The following is a 15,597-nucleotide window of genomic DNA, read 5'->3' as shown; positions in this document are numbered from 1 at the left end:
AAACAACAACACAATTGAGAACAAAATAACTAAAACATATGAAAAAAATTGAATAATTACCTTGAGAAACATAAGAATTTCTTGTAATTTTTGACACTTTTGTGTTTTTCGGTTTTAGTTGTTCATGCATCTTCTATTTCTGTCGGATTTCTTCAATTGAAGCTATTAGTTTGGAAAAAAAAAGACAAATAAAAAAGAAAATATGGATAAGATAGCGAGAGGTATAGAACCTGGGTAACAACAGAAATTAATCTGAAAGATGAAACTATAACAACTATTGTTTAATAAAAATAAAACAACAACATAATTGAGAACAAAATAACTACAACATATGAAAAAAATCAAATATTTACCTTCAGAAATATAATACTATTTATCGTGACTAATGAATATAATGGTGGAATACTATCTATTATGCTTTATATAGAAGTTTATTTGTGACTTTTGGATTTCCTTTGCTTTGTGTTTTTTCATCTTCCCGTAACTCTTGCTTTCTTTTATTATTTTAATTAATAGGCTAGTAATTATTTAATATATTATAAATATAAATTTGTTATTTTTAATTAATTAAATATTTATTTTTAATTAATTAAATATTTTTAATCTGATTTTTTATTACGTTGACAACTCATCAAAAAGATCTTTAAAACACTTCTTCTCATTTCTCTCTGCTTCCGTAATTATATATAGTATAGATAGTATAGATAGAAAAAAATTAAAAAATAAATAACGTACTTATACCGAGGATAATCTCGGAAGAAAAAGACCCCTCTAACATCGGTGTAAAATTAATCAAAATTCTCGCTCTCACCAACCCTTGTTTACTCATGCTATTCAATTACACCTGAAAAAAAACTGCAAGTTTGTCTGATAAAACGAAGGTATGAGTTCCGCGAAAAAACGTGGCAGGAGACTAAAAAATGGTGGTTTCGATGAGCAGAGTGCTGAGAAGGTGAAGAAGGTAGAAGATGAGAGGCTATATACTGCAGAGAATATAGAAGAAAATTGTGAAGACGAAAGAGGTAGTGAAGTGGGACGAACAACTGGCAGCAGTGAAGTTACCGGTCAAAATCATTTAGAAAATGCTTTAGACTCTGACGAAGGAAGAGAAGGTGGTGAAGAATTGCAGGAAAATGCTGGTAAAGGTAAGAACAATGAAGAATATGGCGAGAAGGGGGATGATGATTTAATGACTTCCGATTTAAATGGAAACAAGGAAGCGACTTCTGCTGAAAAGCTCGAGCACATGCCACACGAAGTTCCCCCGAAAATTACGAAGCGCAACAGGAAGATGGTGATATTCAATGTCAAGAAGGTTCTTATACATTGCCTGTCTGTTTTATCTTTCTTGATTTGTGTTTCTCTGTTTTGGAATTTGCAGTATACGGAATACGTTTGCTTAGTGTGCCATCAATGTCAAAGAAACGACAAAGATGCTGTCGTTCGGTGCCAGAAATGCAAGAGAAAGCGCTACTGCACTCAGTGCTTGGAGACCTGGTATGCATTTATACTAATTGCTTAACGTCTTCCATTTTTTTTAAGGCATAATTGGGGTTTCAGAGCCTGATTTCCTACTATGAGGTAGGAATATTACAGTTCAATTAGATATTCCTGTATCATGAGGAAGTGCAGTCTGAGGTAGTTAGGTTTATCAGGGCTTCAAACCCGGATTTTCTACTATGAGGTAGGAATGCTGCATTCAACTAGAAATTCTTTTTCATTTGTTTGTTTCACAATAGCATTGTACCATATGAAAAAGTTCATTAGTATGTATCAGTATTTTGTAGATGCTATGGATAACATCTGTGAAAATGTTTAGGAAGAGTAATGCAATAATTTGTTGTTGAAGGTAATTGTAGGGCCTGTCGACAAACCTATATCCATTTTCGAGTAAAAAATTTATTTCTCTCATTGTAGTAAAATTATGAGGGCGAGCCTTGGCGTAACGGTAAACGTTGTTGTCGTGTGACTGAGAGGTCACGGGTTCGAGTCTTAGGAGCGGCCTCTTGCCAAAAAATTGGTAGGGGAAGGCTTGCCCCAGTACACCCTTGTGGTGGGACCCCTCCCCGGACCCTCGTTTAAGCGGGGACGCATAGTGCACCGGGCATCCCCTTTATTGTAGTAAAATTATGTTCTTAGGTTAACTAGTTCATAAGAAAAAAATACTAATTGGTTCCTTTGCTAGTGTTGAAAGATATTTCTTCTTTTGCTGTTACCTTTAACAGCTTGGGATTTCATGAATTTAGATTCTGTATATTTTTAGCTGTTACTCAGTACCTGATAGCATGAGTTATTATGTGTTGACCTTGACCATGCTTTGATATTTCTCCTTATTTGAGATTTTATTTACCTTGATAGATATATTATATAGGCCCTGTTTGGGAATTAGCTGTTAGCTGTTAGCTGATTACATTAGCTGATTTGATTAGCTGTTTGTATAGATCTGTTTGGTAAAAATTAGCTGATTGATAATAGCGGTTTGTGCAAAAAGACGAATAAGGGCATTAATTTTGGCGCAGGAGAAGAGAGAGTCTATCTATTAGGGTTAAAGAAGTCCATTAATTTTAATATTGCAAAACGCTAATTGAAAAAGCTCCTTTTAAGAGCTTTTTCTAAATTAGCGTTTTCATCCCAAAACTCTCTCCCAAACCTCTCTCCACCAAACACTCCAATTAGCGGTTTCAGTGGTCAAACCTCTAAAGTTGGTCAAAATCGCTCTTTTTATCCCAAAACGCTCTTTACCAAACAGGGCCATAATCTATGTAGATTGACATATCCAAGAAAAGATAAAGCTCAAGTCCTGTTCTGATTAAATACAGGACAATTGCTTAAAATAGATTATGACATTTATGTTTGAATGATAATGTTTTGCATGAAATGTTTTTGCCATTCTGAATAGTATCCCACCAAACACTCCATGATAATGTTTTGCATGAAATGTTTTTGCCTCTCTCCACCAAACACTCCTGCTATCGCTATTCTTTTTTTTTTTCTTCTGAATAGTATTTCTTAAATTGTGTAGGTATCCCAAGATGACGGCTAATGAAGTTGCCGATGCTTGCCCAGTTTGTCTTGGAAATTGTAACTGCAAAGCTTGCTTGCGAGATGTTTCAGCGGAAGTCAGTTCTTCTGCCTGGCAAAAATTGTTCATCAATGTTCTTGTCATATGCTACAACTAATCTTCCAGCACATTTATTTATTCTCTTTTTCCTTATTCCTGGCAGTATGTTAGAAGTCTAGAGGCATGGAGTGTTGATATGGAAAAGAGAGTACCATATGCTAAGTATTTGCTCCAATGGATTCTTCCACACCTGAAGCAGTTGAATGAAGAACAATTAATGGAGAGAAAGACTGAAGCTACTATGCAAGGTAATCTGGTTGCGCACGACATATACTTTGAGCTATGCTAAAGCACAGTCCTTTGTTTGGAATTAGTATTTTTATAGCACAGTACTTTGTTGTTTAGGAGCAGGTGGGTTCTGTCATGGAACCGATTAAACTAAAAGCTTATAGTTAAGGCCCAATCGTAGATCTTATATCAATCTCTGACAGGTTCCTGCTCATATGGGTGTCTGCATTCGTCTTGGCATTAATGTTTTTGTTAGAGTATAAGTCAATGTAATTGTTAGAGTATAAGTCAATGTAATTAATGAATAACCTGCCTAAGGCTGCTGAATGGCTGTTGGGGCATGCTTAGGCTGCTAGTAGGGTCAGTATGTCTCCTTGACTGTAGGAGTAATATCGGGAGCTACTACTTGTATATATATATCTGTGTATTGCTCCCAAGTAATATATATAAATGTGTCTCTCAATCTACATGGTATCCCATGTACTCCTAGTGTATTACATGGTTTGTTACATGGTATCAGAGCCTAAGGTCTAAGGTTTATGAATTCTTTTGTCTGGGTAGTATTTCCAGAGTTGTGAAGTATTTCCAAAGTTGTGTTTTTGCAAGGGTTCAATATTTTCTGGGTGGTATTTCCCAGGGTTCAATATTTTCTGGGTAGTATTTCCCAGGGTTCCATTTCTGTCAAGAGCTTAGTCTCTTGAATACTCACTGTTGGGACGTTATTCTATCTCACCACCCCTCTGGTTCATCCTCTCCGTTTCCGATCGGCGTTTCCTCACATTCCGGCCACCCTGTGTCGTCGTCACTGTAAGAAAAGTCCTCCTTACATGGGATCAGAGCCTTGTTTCGGCTTCTCTCTTGGGTTTCTGGATTAAGATTCCAGAATTTGTTTTCTGCCTTGTGAGCAGAATTTGCGAGTTTGTAATTTTGGGCTGTTTCATTCAGCATTTCTGTCTGCCTTGTAAGCGGAGTCTGATTTCACCTCAATGGATTGTCGCTGTTCCTCTTCTGCTGCCGTCGTCTCTCTGTTTCCGACCTGTCTGTCCGGTTAGTTTGCCGGTGAATCTCCTTTTATGCAATTACATGCTGGCAGCCTCTTACGTGTTGCTTCGACTGAGTTTTGCTTGTCTGTTTCCTACGTAAGTTTGATGTTCCTCGGGCGTCTCTCCTATTCGATGTGTTCTTCCAGGTTGTATCTCCCGAATTATGTATTTATATTCCAAAGTATCTTGAGTTTCTTGTTTTGAGTTGTATTGTCTTAAGATCATATTATAAGTATCTATAGCAAGCTGAGCATGATTAAAATCCATGCTTCAGCTTGAGGGGGAGTGTTAGAGTATAAGTCAATGTAATTGTTAGAGTATAAGTCAATGTAATTAATGAATAACATGCCTAAGGCTGTTGAAGGGCTGTTGGGGCATGCTTAGGCCGCTAGTAGGGTCAGTATGTCTCCTTGACCTTAGGAGTATGTCTCCTTGCTTAGGCTACTACTTGTATATATATCTGTGTATTGCTCCCAAGTAATATATATCAATGTAGTCTCTCAATCGACATGGTATCTCATGTACTCCTAGTGTATTACATGGTTTGTTACAGTTTTGAAGTGCGTGTGTGTGTGGGCTTCTGTGAAAGTGTAGATGTTAATTAATTGACAGAATATCATTTGTCCAGGTGTATCACCTGCAAAATTAGAGATACAAAAGGCTAATTGTCCTGTGGATGAACGCATGTACTGGTAAGTGCAAATTTCTTCCTGAAACTCTGTAATTATTAAAGTTAGACCCTGTTTACTGTCTTTCTCCCTTTTCACTTGTTTGATTTTGGTTGCAGTGACAGCTGCAGAACCTCTATCTTTGATTATCATAGAAGCTGTTCGAGGTGTTGTTCTGATCTCTGTCTTGTTTGTTGTCGGGAGATCCGTGACGGGTGCCTGCAGGGTAATGTTGAAGAGGTGGTTGTGGATTATGTTGACAGAGGGTTCAATTATTTACATGGCGAAGCTGGAAAGGTTAAAAAACTCGCTAGGGTGCCTTCTGATACTTGCTCTGAGGATCTGCAGAGATCAAAATTTGGATGGAAGAAAAATGAAGATGGAAGCATTCTTTGTCGTTGTGGTTTGAACAATCTAGATTTGAAATGTATGTTCTCAGAACATTTGGTTTCAGACTTAGTAAAGAGAGCAGAAGATGTTGCAGAAAGGCTTCAACTCGACATGGGTATCACTCCTGAGCAATGTGAATGTTTTAATTCTGAAGGAGATGCTGATATCAGAAATAGTCAGCTATTGAAAGCGGCATCCCGTGAGAATACTGATGACAATTATTTATACTGCCCAAGGGCTAGAGACATCAAAGAGAAGGATATGAAGCATTTTCAGTACCATTGGATGAGAGCTGAGCCTGTGATTGTTAGCAATGTTCTTGAAACTGGAACTGGCTTAAGTTGGGAGCCAATGGTCATGTGGCGTGCAATCCGCCAGATAAAAAATGGAAAGTATGTTGTACTTTTGAATGTAAAGGCCATTGAATGTTTGGATTGGTGCGAGGTTAGTGTGATTTTCGGACTATTACAGTATACTGAAGACGATTATGCTATCTCCTATGGCCGTCTTGTGCTAGTGTGAGCAATGTTTCACTAGGTCAACATTTTGCATCAGATATATGAGATTTGCTTCTTTCTATAATGATGGTGTGCTAGTGTACACTCTGAAATGATTTTGCTGGAAGATATTTGAAAAATGATTTTATGGCCTTCAAGTTAAACTAGTAGCATTTATTACCATAAATAATACCTCAAACCCAAAATTTTGAGGAACTAAAATACATGGATTACCTATTTGATGAGGATATGGATCTTATCTAGGTTTTAAGGGTTAAATGACGTAGTAATATCTAATTTCGTTTGTCTGAATTTATTATATATAATGTCAGCTTTGTCAGTACTGTAGTATTGTTCATCAATTTCCAGTTGAAACTGTGTTTCACCTGGGATGGTTCTCTGGACTTTTTGGTTGACTGGATAATATCCTTCACACTATTACCTGTTCTATATGGGGATTGTTTGAAAAATGCTAATACTAAGGGTTTTCTCTGCGTCTGTGTGCTATTACTAAAATTATTGGAAAAATGGATTCTTCCCTAATATCTTCCAACATAATTATGAATGCTTATCTAATTAGCATAAAGCTTCTCAAATTATCTCAGTAGGTTTCTAAAGACCACAGTTTGTTTTCTTCCTTTTCTTCTTTGTGCTTACCTGGTTTTTTTTTTTTTATAAAAAACTAGAACAGATTCATGTGGCATTTCTTACCCCACTTTATTCTGCAAGTGCTATGGATTGTCACTGTTGTGAGGTACAATCTAATTAGTGATGCTGAATGGTGATATGCAGGTAGATATCAATGTCCATCAATTCTTTAAAGGATACTTGTGTGGGCGATATGACCGTAAAGGGTGGCCTGAAATATTGAAAGTAAAAGACTGGCCACCACCTGATTTGTTTGATGAGCGTTTGCCTCGTCATGTTGCTGAGTTTATTAGTTGCTTGCCATTCAAAGAGTATACACATCCTCACAGAGGACAATTGAATCTTGCTATCAGATTGCCTGTATCTATGAAACCCAATATAGGCCCAAAGACAGACATGGCTTATGGATATTCTGAAGAGCTCGGGCGTGGAGATTCAATTACAAAACTTCGCTTTCACATGTCGGATGTGGTGCGTTGAGCTCTTTCTCTTTGCATCTGTATAACTAATTCTTGCCAACTTTTTACCCTCATTTTTATATCATGTTATTATTGGAGTTGGTTTTCTTAGGGCCAGTTTATATGGTTGAAATTGCATATTTTTTATTCCTCACATTAAATTGCAATGCTTTTTACCCTCGTTTTTTTTACCATGTTATTATTGGAGTTTTTTTTCTTAGGGTCAGTTTATATGGTTGAAGTTGCATGTTTTTGATTCCTCGCATGCTTTTTTCCTGATTACTGAAACTCACACCATCCTTATTTCATCAAAGTAAAATTATCAATTCTTCATTCCGAGCTTACAAAGTCTACCTGGTTTTAACACAAGAATTAAGTGTCTTAGTGAGTGTGCATAAGATCTAGTATCTTGTTTCACTTGTGATAGATTACAAGCAAGTAGAGAAACGGAAAAAAAAAAAGCAATAAGCATTGTCAGTCCACTAAATCAATAAAAATAAAATGGTTTTCATAACCTGTTGCCCAGACACGGATACGGATACGGTATCCGACACGGACACGGATATGGGAAACGTCATTTCTATAAAACACAGGACACAGATACGTGGAGGACACGTGTAAATATTAAAAATATTGGGGCACATTTATAAATATTAAAAATATATTTTTATATATGATTTTTTGTAATATAACTAAATAAATACATATAAACGAATGTGAATGAATTGTGAAAGATTGTTAGCAGCCCTATTTATATAGATGGATGGAGAAGTTTGAGAGTTTTTGTATTAATTAGGAGTTTCTGGCATTAATTCACCTTGTCCTTTGGAGTTTCTGGCTCTCCAAATCTATTTGGAATAACGACGATCGATGATTGAAGTTGAACGGCTGTTTTTTCACATTTGAAGAATCGCTTGTTTTTTTTTTTTTTTTCTGGCCACGCGTATCCTTCACTGATACGCGTGTCCAACTTTCCGATATTACGGAAACGGCCCCGACACCGTGTCCCAGACGTTTCTGGCCGTTTCCGTATCGGATACGTATCCGACACGCGATACGCTGGGTCTATGGCGTGTCCGTGCTTCAGAGTTCATAACATAAACATCTATTGCTATTTACAAACAAAAGGTATTTTTGTAACGATTAGGAATCTTTGGTAGTAGTGAGTAGAGGTAGGAGAAGAATAAGAAGAGAAGAGAGAACAGAGAATTAGGGAGAGAATGGCAGTAGAGAGAAGAGAGAAAGATGGAAAGAGAGATAGTTTCATTTAATATTAATCTCATAATTGTTACACAGCAAGGGAGGACTCTAAATAGGCACAACAACTGCTGATGTGGCAGCAGTTATAATTTCCTACAGCTGTAAACATTCCTAAATAACATCAATTGGAGAAGCAAGATGTGCTGTTTGGGACATTTTCCGTAGAGGAGATGTTCCTAAGTTTTGAACTTCTTTTTCTTCATGCCCATGACTCCATTCTTCCTCCAAATACCATACTAACCTATGTTGCCCAGACACGGATACGGATACGGTATCCGACACGGATACGGATATGGGAAACGTCATTTTTATAAAACACAGGACACGGATACGTGGGGGACACGTGTAAATATTAAAAATATTGGGCCACATTTATAAATGTTAAAAATATATTTTTATATATGATTTTTTGTAATATAACTAAATAAATACATATAAACGAATGTGAATGAATTGTGAAAGATTGTTAGCAGCCCTATTTATATAGATGGATGGAGAAGTTTGAGAGTTTTTGTATTAATTAGGAGTTTCTGGCATTAATTCTCCTTGTCCTTTGGAGTTTCTGGCTCTCCAAATCTATTTGGAATAACGACGATCGATGATTGAAGTTGAACGGCTGTTTTTTCACATTTGAAGAATCGCTTGTTTTTTTTTTTTTTTTTTTCTGGGCCAACCGTATCCTTCACCGATACGCGTGTCCAACTTTCCGATATTACGGAAACGGCCCTGACACCGCGTCCCAGGCGTTTCCGGCCGTTTCCGTATCGGATACGTATCCGACATGCGATACGCTGGGTCTATGGCGTGTCCGTGCTTCAGAGATACTAACCATCAGCTGATTAATTATTTTCCTATAGATTCAGATTTTTGGGGATTATGGTCACCGTCAATGGTCATCGTGCCTGCAACCTAGAGGTTGTAGTCTTCAGGCCTAATAGCTGTGTGTCACTTGATTGAAGATATTTTTGAAGACAAGACTGATGAAATGCTCCTAGGATCTACGTATTAGGTGGGGTCATTTTCATTTAATTGTCCTTTTCTCAGTTGGCTTGCTGGAATAGATAAATTATTTTAGTTTAAATATACAAGCATGGAAATTTGCGAGCCTTGGCGCAACGGTAAACGTTGTTGTCGTGTGACCAAGAGGTCACGGGTTCGAGTCTTAGGAGCGGCCTCTTGCCAAATAAATTGGCAGGGGAAGGCTTGCCCCTAGTACACCCTTGTGGTGGGACCCCTCTCCGGACCCTCGCTCAGCGGGGACGCGTAGTGCGACCGGGCCGCCCTATACAAGCATGGAAATTTGCCTTTCTATAATATTTCAGTATACTATAGTCATTTATAGGTTCTGTGTCATCAGAAATCAAAGATGAGGTTCCAAAATGATTGCTTAGCCTCAAAATTGGCCTTCTAATCTTAATTGTTAATCTATGCTAGAATTGACGGTTTCAGGTGAATATATTGACACATATGACTGCAGTGACGCCTGGGCCTGTGCACCTTGGTATAATAGAGGATTTGAAAAAGCGGCATGCAGAGCAAGACAAAAGAGAACTGTTTGGAAGTAATCAAATGGTAGATGAAGATTTTGGCAGTAATGGGAACAATGCTAACGCAAATGTTCATGGAAAATGTAATAAGAAAGGTCTAGCATCAAATTGTGGAAATGAATTGGAGAAGCAAGATGAGGGAGGTGCGGTTTGGGACATATTCCGGAGAGAAGATGTTCCTAAGTTGCAGGAGTATCTAAAAAAGCACTTCAGAGAATTTAGGCATATTCACTGCTGCCCATTGCAAAAGGTGATTTGTGGATTGATTTGTTATTTATGTTTGTTTCTTGTATTGAACATTGTTTAAAGAATACTTAATTATGCAAGATTGATCTGTACAGAAAATCTGCAATTGCAGTGTACTTAAGTTAAATGATTTTTTTTTTTTGGTTGGGGGTCTTTATTAGTTTGATGAAAATAGCTGTAGTTGTAGTATGGTCACATATTAGTTTGATGATGTTGCTAAGATTATCACTTGCAATATTGGTTTGATGATGTTATTATGATGAATAATTGCATTAATTTTGGTGATGTCATGTCTTGTAGTAGGCATTTTTATGATGACCTTCTCTATTGTTTCTTCTTCTACAGGTTGTGCATCCTATATATGATGAAACCTTTTATTTGGGTGTAAAGCATAAGAGGAAGCTGAAAGACGAATATGGTGAGCCAAATATTAGTCATTGTTAAATTAAAATATAGGGAAAAGTACAAAAATAAACCTTTTGGTTTGGGTTATTTTCAAACATAAACTACGTGGTTTAAAAGTTAACAAACAGGTACCTTGTGGTTGATTTCGTTAGCAAACATGGTCCAAAAAGACTAACGTGTTAAAAAAGCTGAACTGACATTCAAAATCAAAGGGTTAGTGGGGCATTTTTGTCCTTTCATTTATTTTTTATTTTATGATTTATTATATTTTTAAAATGATAAACCTTATCCAATCCTCAGTTGACATCTCACCCTCTCCTTTTTCTTTCACATCTATGTCATGTCCTAAACAATACGCTCTCTCCCAGGCCTCTTGTTCGTCTTCTTCCTTGGGATTGTAACTGTTTCTACAATTTTTTATTAAAATGAAAATCAGAATTTTGTCTATCAAAGGCACTAGAAGATGAAAAGAAACTAGCTAAGACGAAGGAGCTCTAGATCTGAAACAGAACCACAAAAAACGGAGGATAAAATTGTTTAAGGCACTAGAAGCCAATGCAAATTCCATAGATGATTTTCCAGAATAGTATATATAGAAATGCTCAAAAAAGAAAACTTAACTGGATGCAGTTTCTGAAATTTCTGGGAGAAAATGATGAAGAAGGAACAGATGCAGCAATGGAAGAGACTGAGATGGATTGAGTGAGTGATTATTCGAAATTTTGAATGAGAAAGAGAATAGAGCGAATTTCGGTGTTCAAAGACAGAAACCGTAATCAAAAGTCTGATTTTCATTTTAATAAAAAATGGTAGAAACAGTCCCAGTCCCAAGGAAGAAGACGAACAAGAGGCATAAAAAATGGTAGAAACAGTCCCAGTCCCAAGGAAGTAGATGAACAAGAGGCTTGTGGGAGAGAGTGTATTACTTAGTACATGAGACAGATGCGAGAGAAAGAGGAGATGGTGAGGTGTCAATTGAGGATCGGATAAGGTTTTTAGATTTTAAAAATATAATAAATCATAAAATAAATGAAAGGATAAAAATGTCCCACTAGCCCTTTGACTGCCATCTCAGTTTTTTTTCTTAACAAAGTTAGTCTTTTTGGATTCTGTTTGTTAACAGAATCAACCACAAGGTATCTGTTTGTCAACTTTTAAACCACGTAGTTTACGCTTGAAAATGACTCAAAGCGCAAGGTTTATTTTGGTATTTTTTCTAAAATATATATCGTTTCTTTTTCCAAATTTTGTTGCTCTTAAATGTGATTTAGGCATTGAGCCATGGACATTTGCCCAGAGACTTGGAGATGCAGTCTTTATTCCTGCAGGCTGTCCTTATCAAGTGAGAAACTTGAAGGTAAAACAAAATGGTGAATTTTTGCTATAGAAAATATTAAATTTGGTTAATTTTACCCAGCATCTCTTTTATCATTTAGCTTGCTGAGCCATCTATTTCTCATATCCAAATAGTCATGTGTATGTATCAGAAAGAATTGTCGACTTCATCTCAGGACATCTTTTTTTTTTTGGTAGAAGAGGTAGCGAAGGGAGTATTGAAACTTCCAAAAGCATTTACTGATCTGTTAGACCAATAACTTCATAAATATAGTTATGTTGTCAATGCTTGCACCAGCCCCGGGGCATTCATGCTTAATTATTATGCACGGGCATTAAGCTAATAATCATCTTTCCATGTGTTAACAGTCATGTATAAAGGTAGAAACCGATTTTGTTTCACCTGAACATGTTGGCCAGTTCATGCATTTGACGGAAGAAATCCGTTTACTTCCCCATTATCATCAAGCTAAAGAAGACAAATTGGAGGTACAAAATTTCTCTAAGTCATGGATCTGTTTTAATATCCACTTCAAGTTTCTGGACTTCATTCTTGTAATAGAAAGTGTTGATATAACTGAGTAAAAATGCTGGCGGTCCAAGTTACTCTGCTATGTTCCCTCTTTTATCAGAACTGTAGTAATTAACATTTAAGAGTTTGGAACCAATGCACACTTCTATTGAACTTCAGGAAATTTATACAAAAATACAAACATCAGTTACAACTTACTTCCATAACTTCTCCTAAACATAAGCAATAACTGAATAACTTCTCCTGAATTCAAATAATTAAATAAAACATTATCTGCTAATAAATTAACTAAGACACATTTCCAACAAACTCCTCCTTGCCTTAGTATTTACAAACACGCAACTTTTTTCAAAGTTTGTTTTGATGATGTACTTCCCATCACCATTCTAGAATTGGAGCACTTCTCTCCAAATGCTTCATATTGGTGCACATCTCACCAATTTCAAAACAATGTTTCTTCTTCTTCGACAACATGTGTCAACTTGACACTTTCTTCAGACTTGGTTCTACAGTTCTTTTGAATATGCCCAAACCTTTTGCACTTGTGACACTGAGGCTTCCCTTTGTACCAGCAATCGTCTTCATGGTGACCGGGCTTGCTACAGATAGCACATTTGGACTGAGTTTTTCCTTTTGAAGATGAACCCTTTGCCATATAAGCACCTTCAACTATTTGTTGGGTTCCTTCTTTTCTTAAACTTCTTCTTTGCTCTTGTGGATGTAGAGCATTGATTAATTGAGACAAGGAAATTTGACTGATATCTCTGGAATCTTCAAGAGATGAAATTTTTGCCTCAAATCTTTCGGGCAAACTTACAAGCACCTTCTCTACGATCCGGCTATCGGGTAGATATTCTCCCATCAATCGGATTTTATTTATCGCTGTCATTAGTTTATCAGAAAACTCTTGTAGAGTCTCCTTTTCTTCCATTCTCAAAATCTCGAAATCTCTTTTGAGATTTAACAATTGCATTCTTCTTGTTCTATCATTGCCATGATAGAGACCCTTCAAAGTATCCCAAGCTTGCTTGGCAGTTTCACGGAAAAATGGACTCAGCAACACCGGCATGAATTTGAGACAAGGCTCTTGGACCTTTCGTTTCTTCGTCTTCATGAGCTCGAATTTGATTGAGTGTCGGATTGTTTCCAAGAGGTTGTATTTCCCTCTCAGTTTCAACCCACTGCCATAAGCCAATACCTTTTAAGTGGGTTTTCATTTTGATTGCCCAAACTTGATAATTTTCTCCATCAAGGATTGGAGGTGAAAGATTTGATGGATTATTTGTTACCATCTTTCTCCCTCTCACTCACAAGTCCCTCAAGAAAAAATGCTTTGATACCAATTTGTAGTAATTAACATTTAAGAGTTTGGAACCAATGCACACTTCTATTGAACTTCAGGAAATTTATACAGGAATACAAACATCAGTTACAATTTAGTTCCATAACTTCTCCTAAACATAAGCAATAACTTCTCCTGAATTCAAATAATTAAATAAAACATTATCTGCTAATAAATTAACTAAGACACATTTCCAACAAGAACTTTTGGGAAGAACAATTTAACTCCTATCATTCAAAATGGTACTATGTTGACCCATGTTAAGAAACCGTAGCTCAATTCTTTCCTTTTCCAAAGTAAATACTGGATGAATCCGAATTCTGTCAATAATTGCATACAATTTTTCCGACAGAATCCCATGAAAAATGGAGAAATTGGGCTAGTGTTTCTACCATAGGATCAACATTGCACCATTTTGAACGGTAGGGGTTAAATTGCTCTTCCCCGAAAAGCATAGGGGCAAATTTAGACGCTTTCCTATAGAGTTATTATTTGTTTGTGACTATAACTGTTAACTACCATGTATGACCTATATCCAGCTCTTTCCCTCATTTTAATTTTAATTTTCAAACAGATTCAAGAAACTAGATAGAGAAAATATCTGAGAATCGTATATTAGCTTTATTGAATATTCTCAAGAACGATATGACTGTTTATATAGTTTGTTGTGCGGAATTAACGGAAGATAAATAATAAATAATCGAAAACACAGTTTTACGTGGTTCACCAACGTTGTGTTGGTTAGTCCACGGGTAGAAGGAGAATAGTATTTATTAGTAGGCGAAAAACAGATTACAAATTAGGTTTACATAATAGAGTATTTATAATACTCAATCTAATCTAATCCGACTAGAAACCCACATCCTAATCCAACTTGGAACCCACGATGTAACCAGCGAGACCCCGTTGCTTCCTGTCGTAGTGTGTTATACTGATTCAAGGCATTACGACATAGTTACAGGAGAGAAAAATAATGATATCTAGAACTTTCTGATTAACTAGTTTTGCATAAATTAAATACAAATTTCTGCTGTTGTAATGAAATAATGTTACTTATTTTAATTACTTGGTGATATGATGTTCTCTGGGTCACGAAACAGGTTAAGAATATGTGTGTTCATGCTATGAAATGGGCTGTGGCAGCTCTGGAGAATGGAACCGACCAGTAAGTAACTGATTACATATGGTGTATAAGTTTCATCTATTGGAATATGTTTTTGAAGACTTTGTTTTGTTATGTGAGTTGAACTGAGTTAACTTGAGCCTTGAATGCTAAAAATGGCTAGGTCTCTGGAAGAAACATCAGAATAGAGGAAACAGAAACAGAAATCGAAATCTGTAGATTGATAGACATGGTGGTGGAGGGTGTTTTATTGCAGCAATTTTGAGAATACCGATAATCGTTTGTGAACATCATCATCTACTAATTTTGAAGCTGCTCATCCATCTCACTCTTTTGCTAAATGCAGATGACTACAGAAACTCTACATGTCTTCAAATCTTGTATTCTGCAGATAATATTTGTGTACATATGGTAGGGCTGTCTAGAAAAAACGAAATTTGTAATATTTTTAAGCAATACTGTTATTATTCCTTTTTTTTAATTAAATGTTAGGGCCCGTTTGTTTTACCTACTGTTTGCTGTTTGAAAAAACTGCTTTTTCAAAAAAGTAGAGTTTCTCTGTTTTTGTAAAAAACTGCATTTCAGGTGTAAAAGGCAAACAGGAGGTCACTAACCAAACTTTTCAGATGTAAAAGGCAAACATGAGGTTACTAATCAAACACCTAGAACTCTCATTTTTGAAGTGAGAAGTCAAAAAGAGGCAGCCAAACACTCCATTGGACAACATGATGTTGATGCTGAGAGGGTTGAGAGA

At 36.4% G+C, this 15,597-nt stretch overlaps 1 protein-coding gene across 1 annotated transcript; it reads left to right on the top strand.

The window, feature by feature from the left end:
- The first annotated feature begins 771 nt into the window (after positions 1-771).
- On the top strand, positions 772-15,335 carry LOC136232854 (lysine-specific demethylase JMJ25-like). Its single transcript, XM_066022298.1, has 13 exons — positions 772-1,294; positions 1,382-1,497; positions 3,023-3,119; positions 3,225-3,369; positions 5,021-5,084; positions 5,180-5,894; positions 6,740-7,066; positions 9,763-10,110; positions 10,452-10,524; positions 11,783-11,868; positions 12,216-12,335; positions 14,821-14,885; positions 15,007-15,335. Exons 1-13 carry the CDS (start codon positions 884-886, stop codon positions 15,029-15,031), a joined length of 2,592 nt encoding a protein of 863 aa, XP_065878370.1. The 5' UTR covers positions 772-883; the 3' UTR covers positions 15,032-15,335.
- The last annotated feature ends 262 nt before the right edge of the window (positions 15,336-15,597 follow it).

This window comes from Euphorbia lathyris, chromosome 6 (assembly GCF_963576675.1).
Source record: "Euphorbia lathyris chromosome 6, ddEupLath1.1, whole genome shotgun sequence".
Taxonomy (NCBI): Eukaryota; Viridiplantae; Streptophyta; class Magnoliopsida; order Malpighiales; family Euphorbiaceae; genus Euphorbia; species Euphorbia lathyris.
Note: the sequence above shows the minus strand (reverse complement) of the source record. Positions and strands in the feature narration are given on the sequence as shown.

Excerpts from the sequence above, each read along its gene's own strand:
- LOC136232854 (XM_066022298.1), top strand. The coding sequence starts at position 884 with ATGAGTTCCGCGAAAAAACGTGGCAGGAGACTAAAAAATGGTGGTTTC. Across the intron at positions 1,498-3,022 it reads ACTCAGTGCTTGGAGACCTG|GTATCCCAAGATGACGGCTA; the intron begins GTATGCATTTAT and ends TAAATTGTGTAG. Across the intron at positions 12,336-14,820 it reads CTAAAGAAGACAAATTGGAG|GTTAAGAATATGTGTGTTCA; the intron begins GTACAAAATTTC and ends GTCACGAAACAG.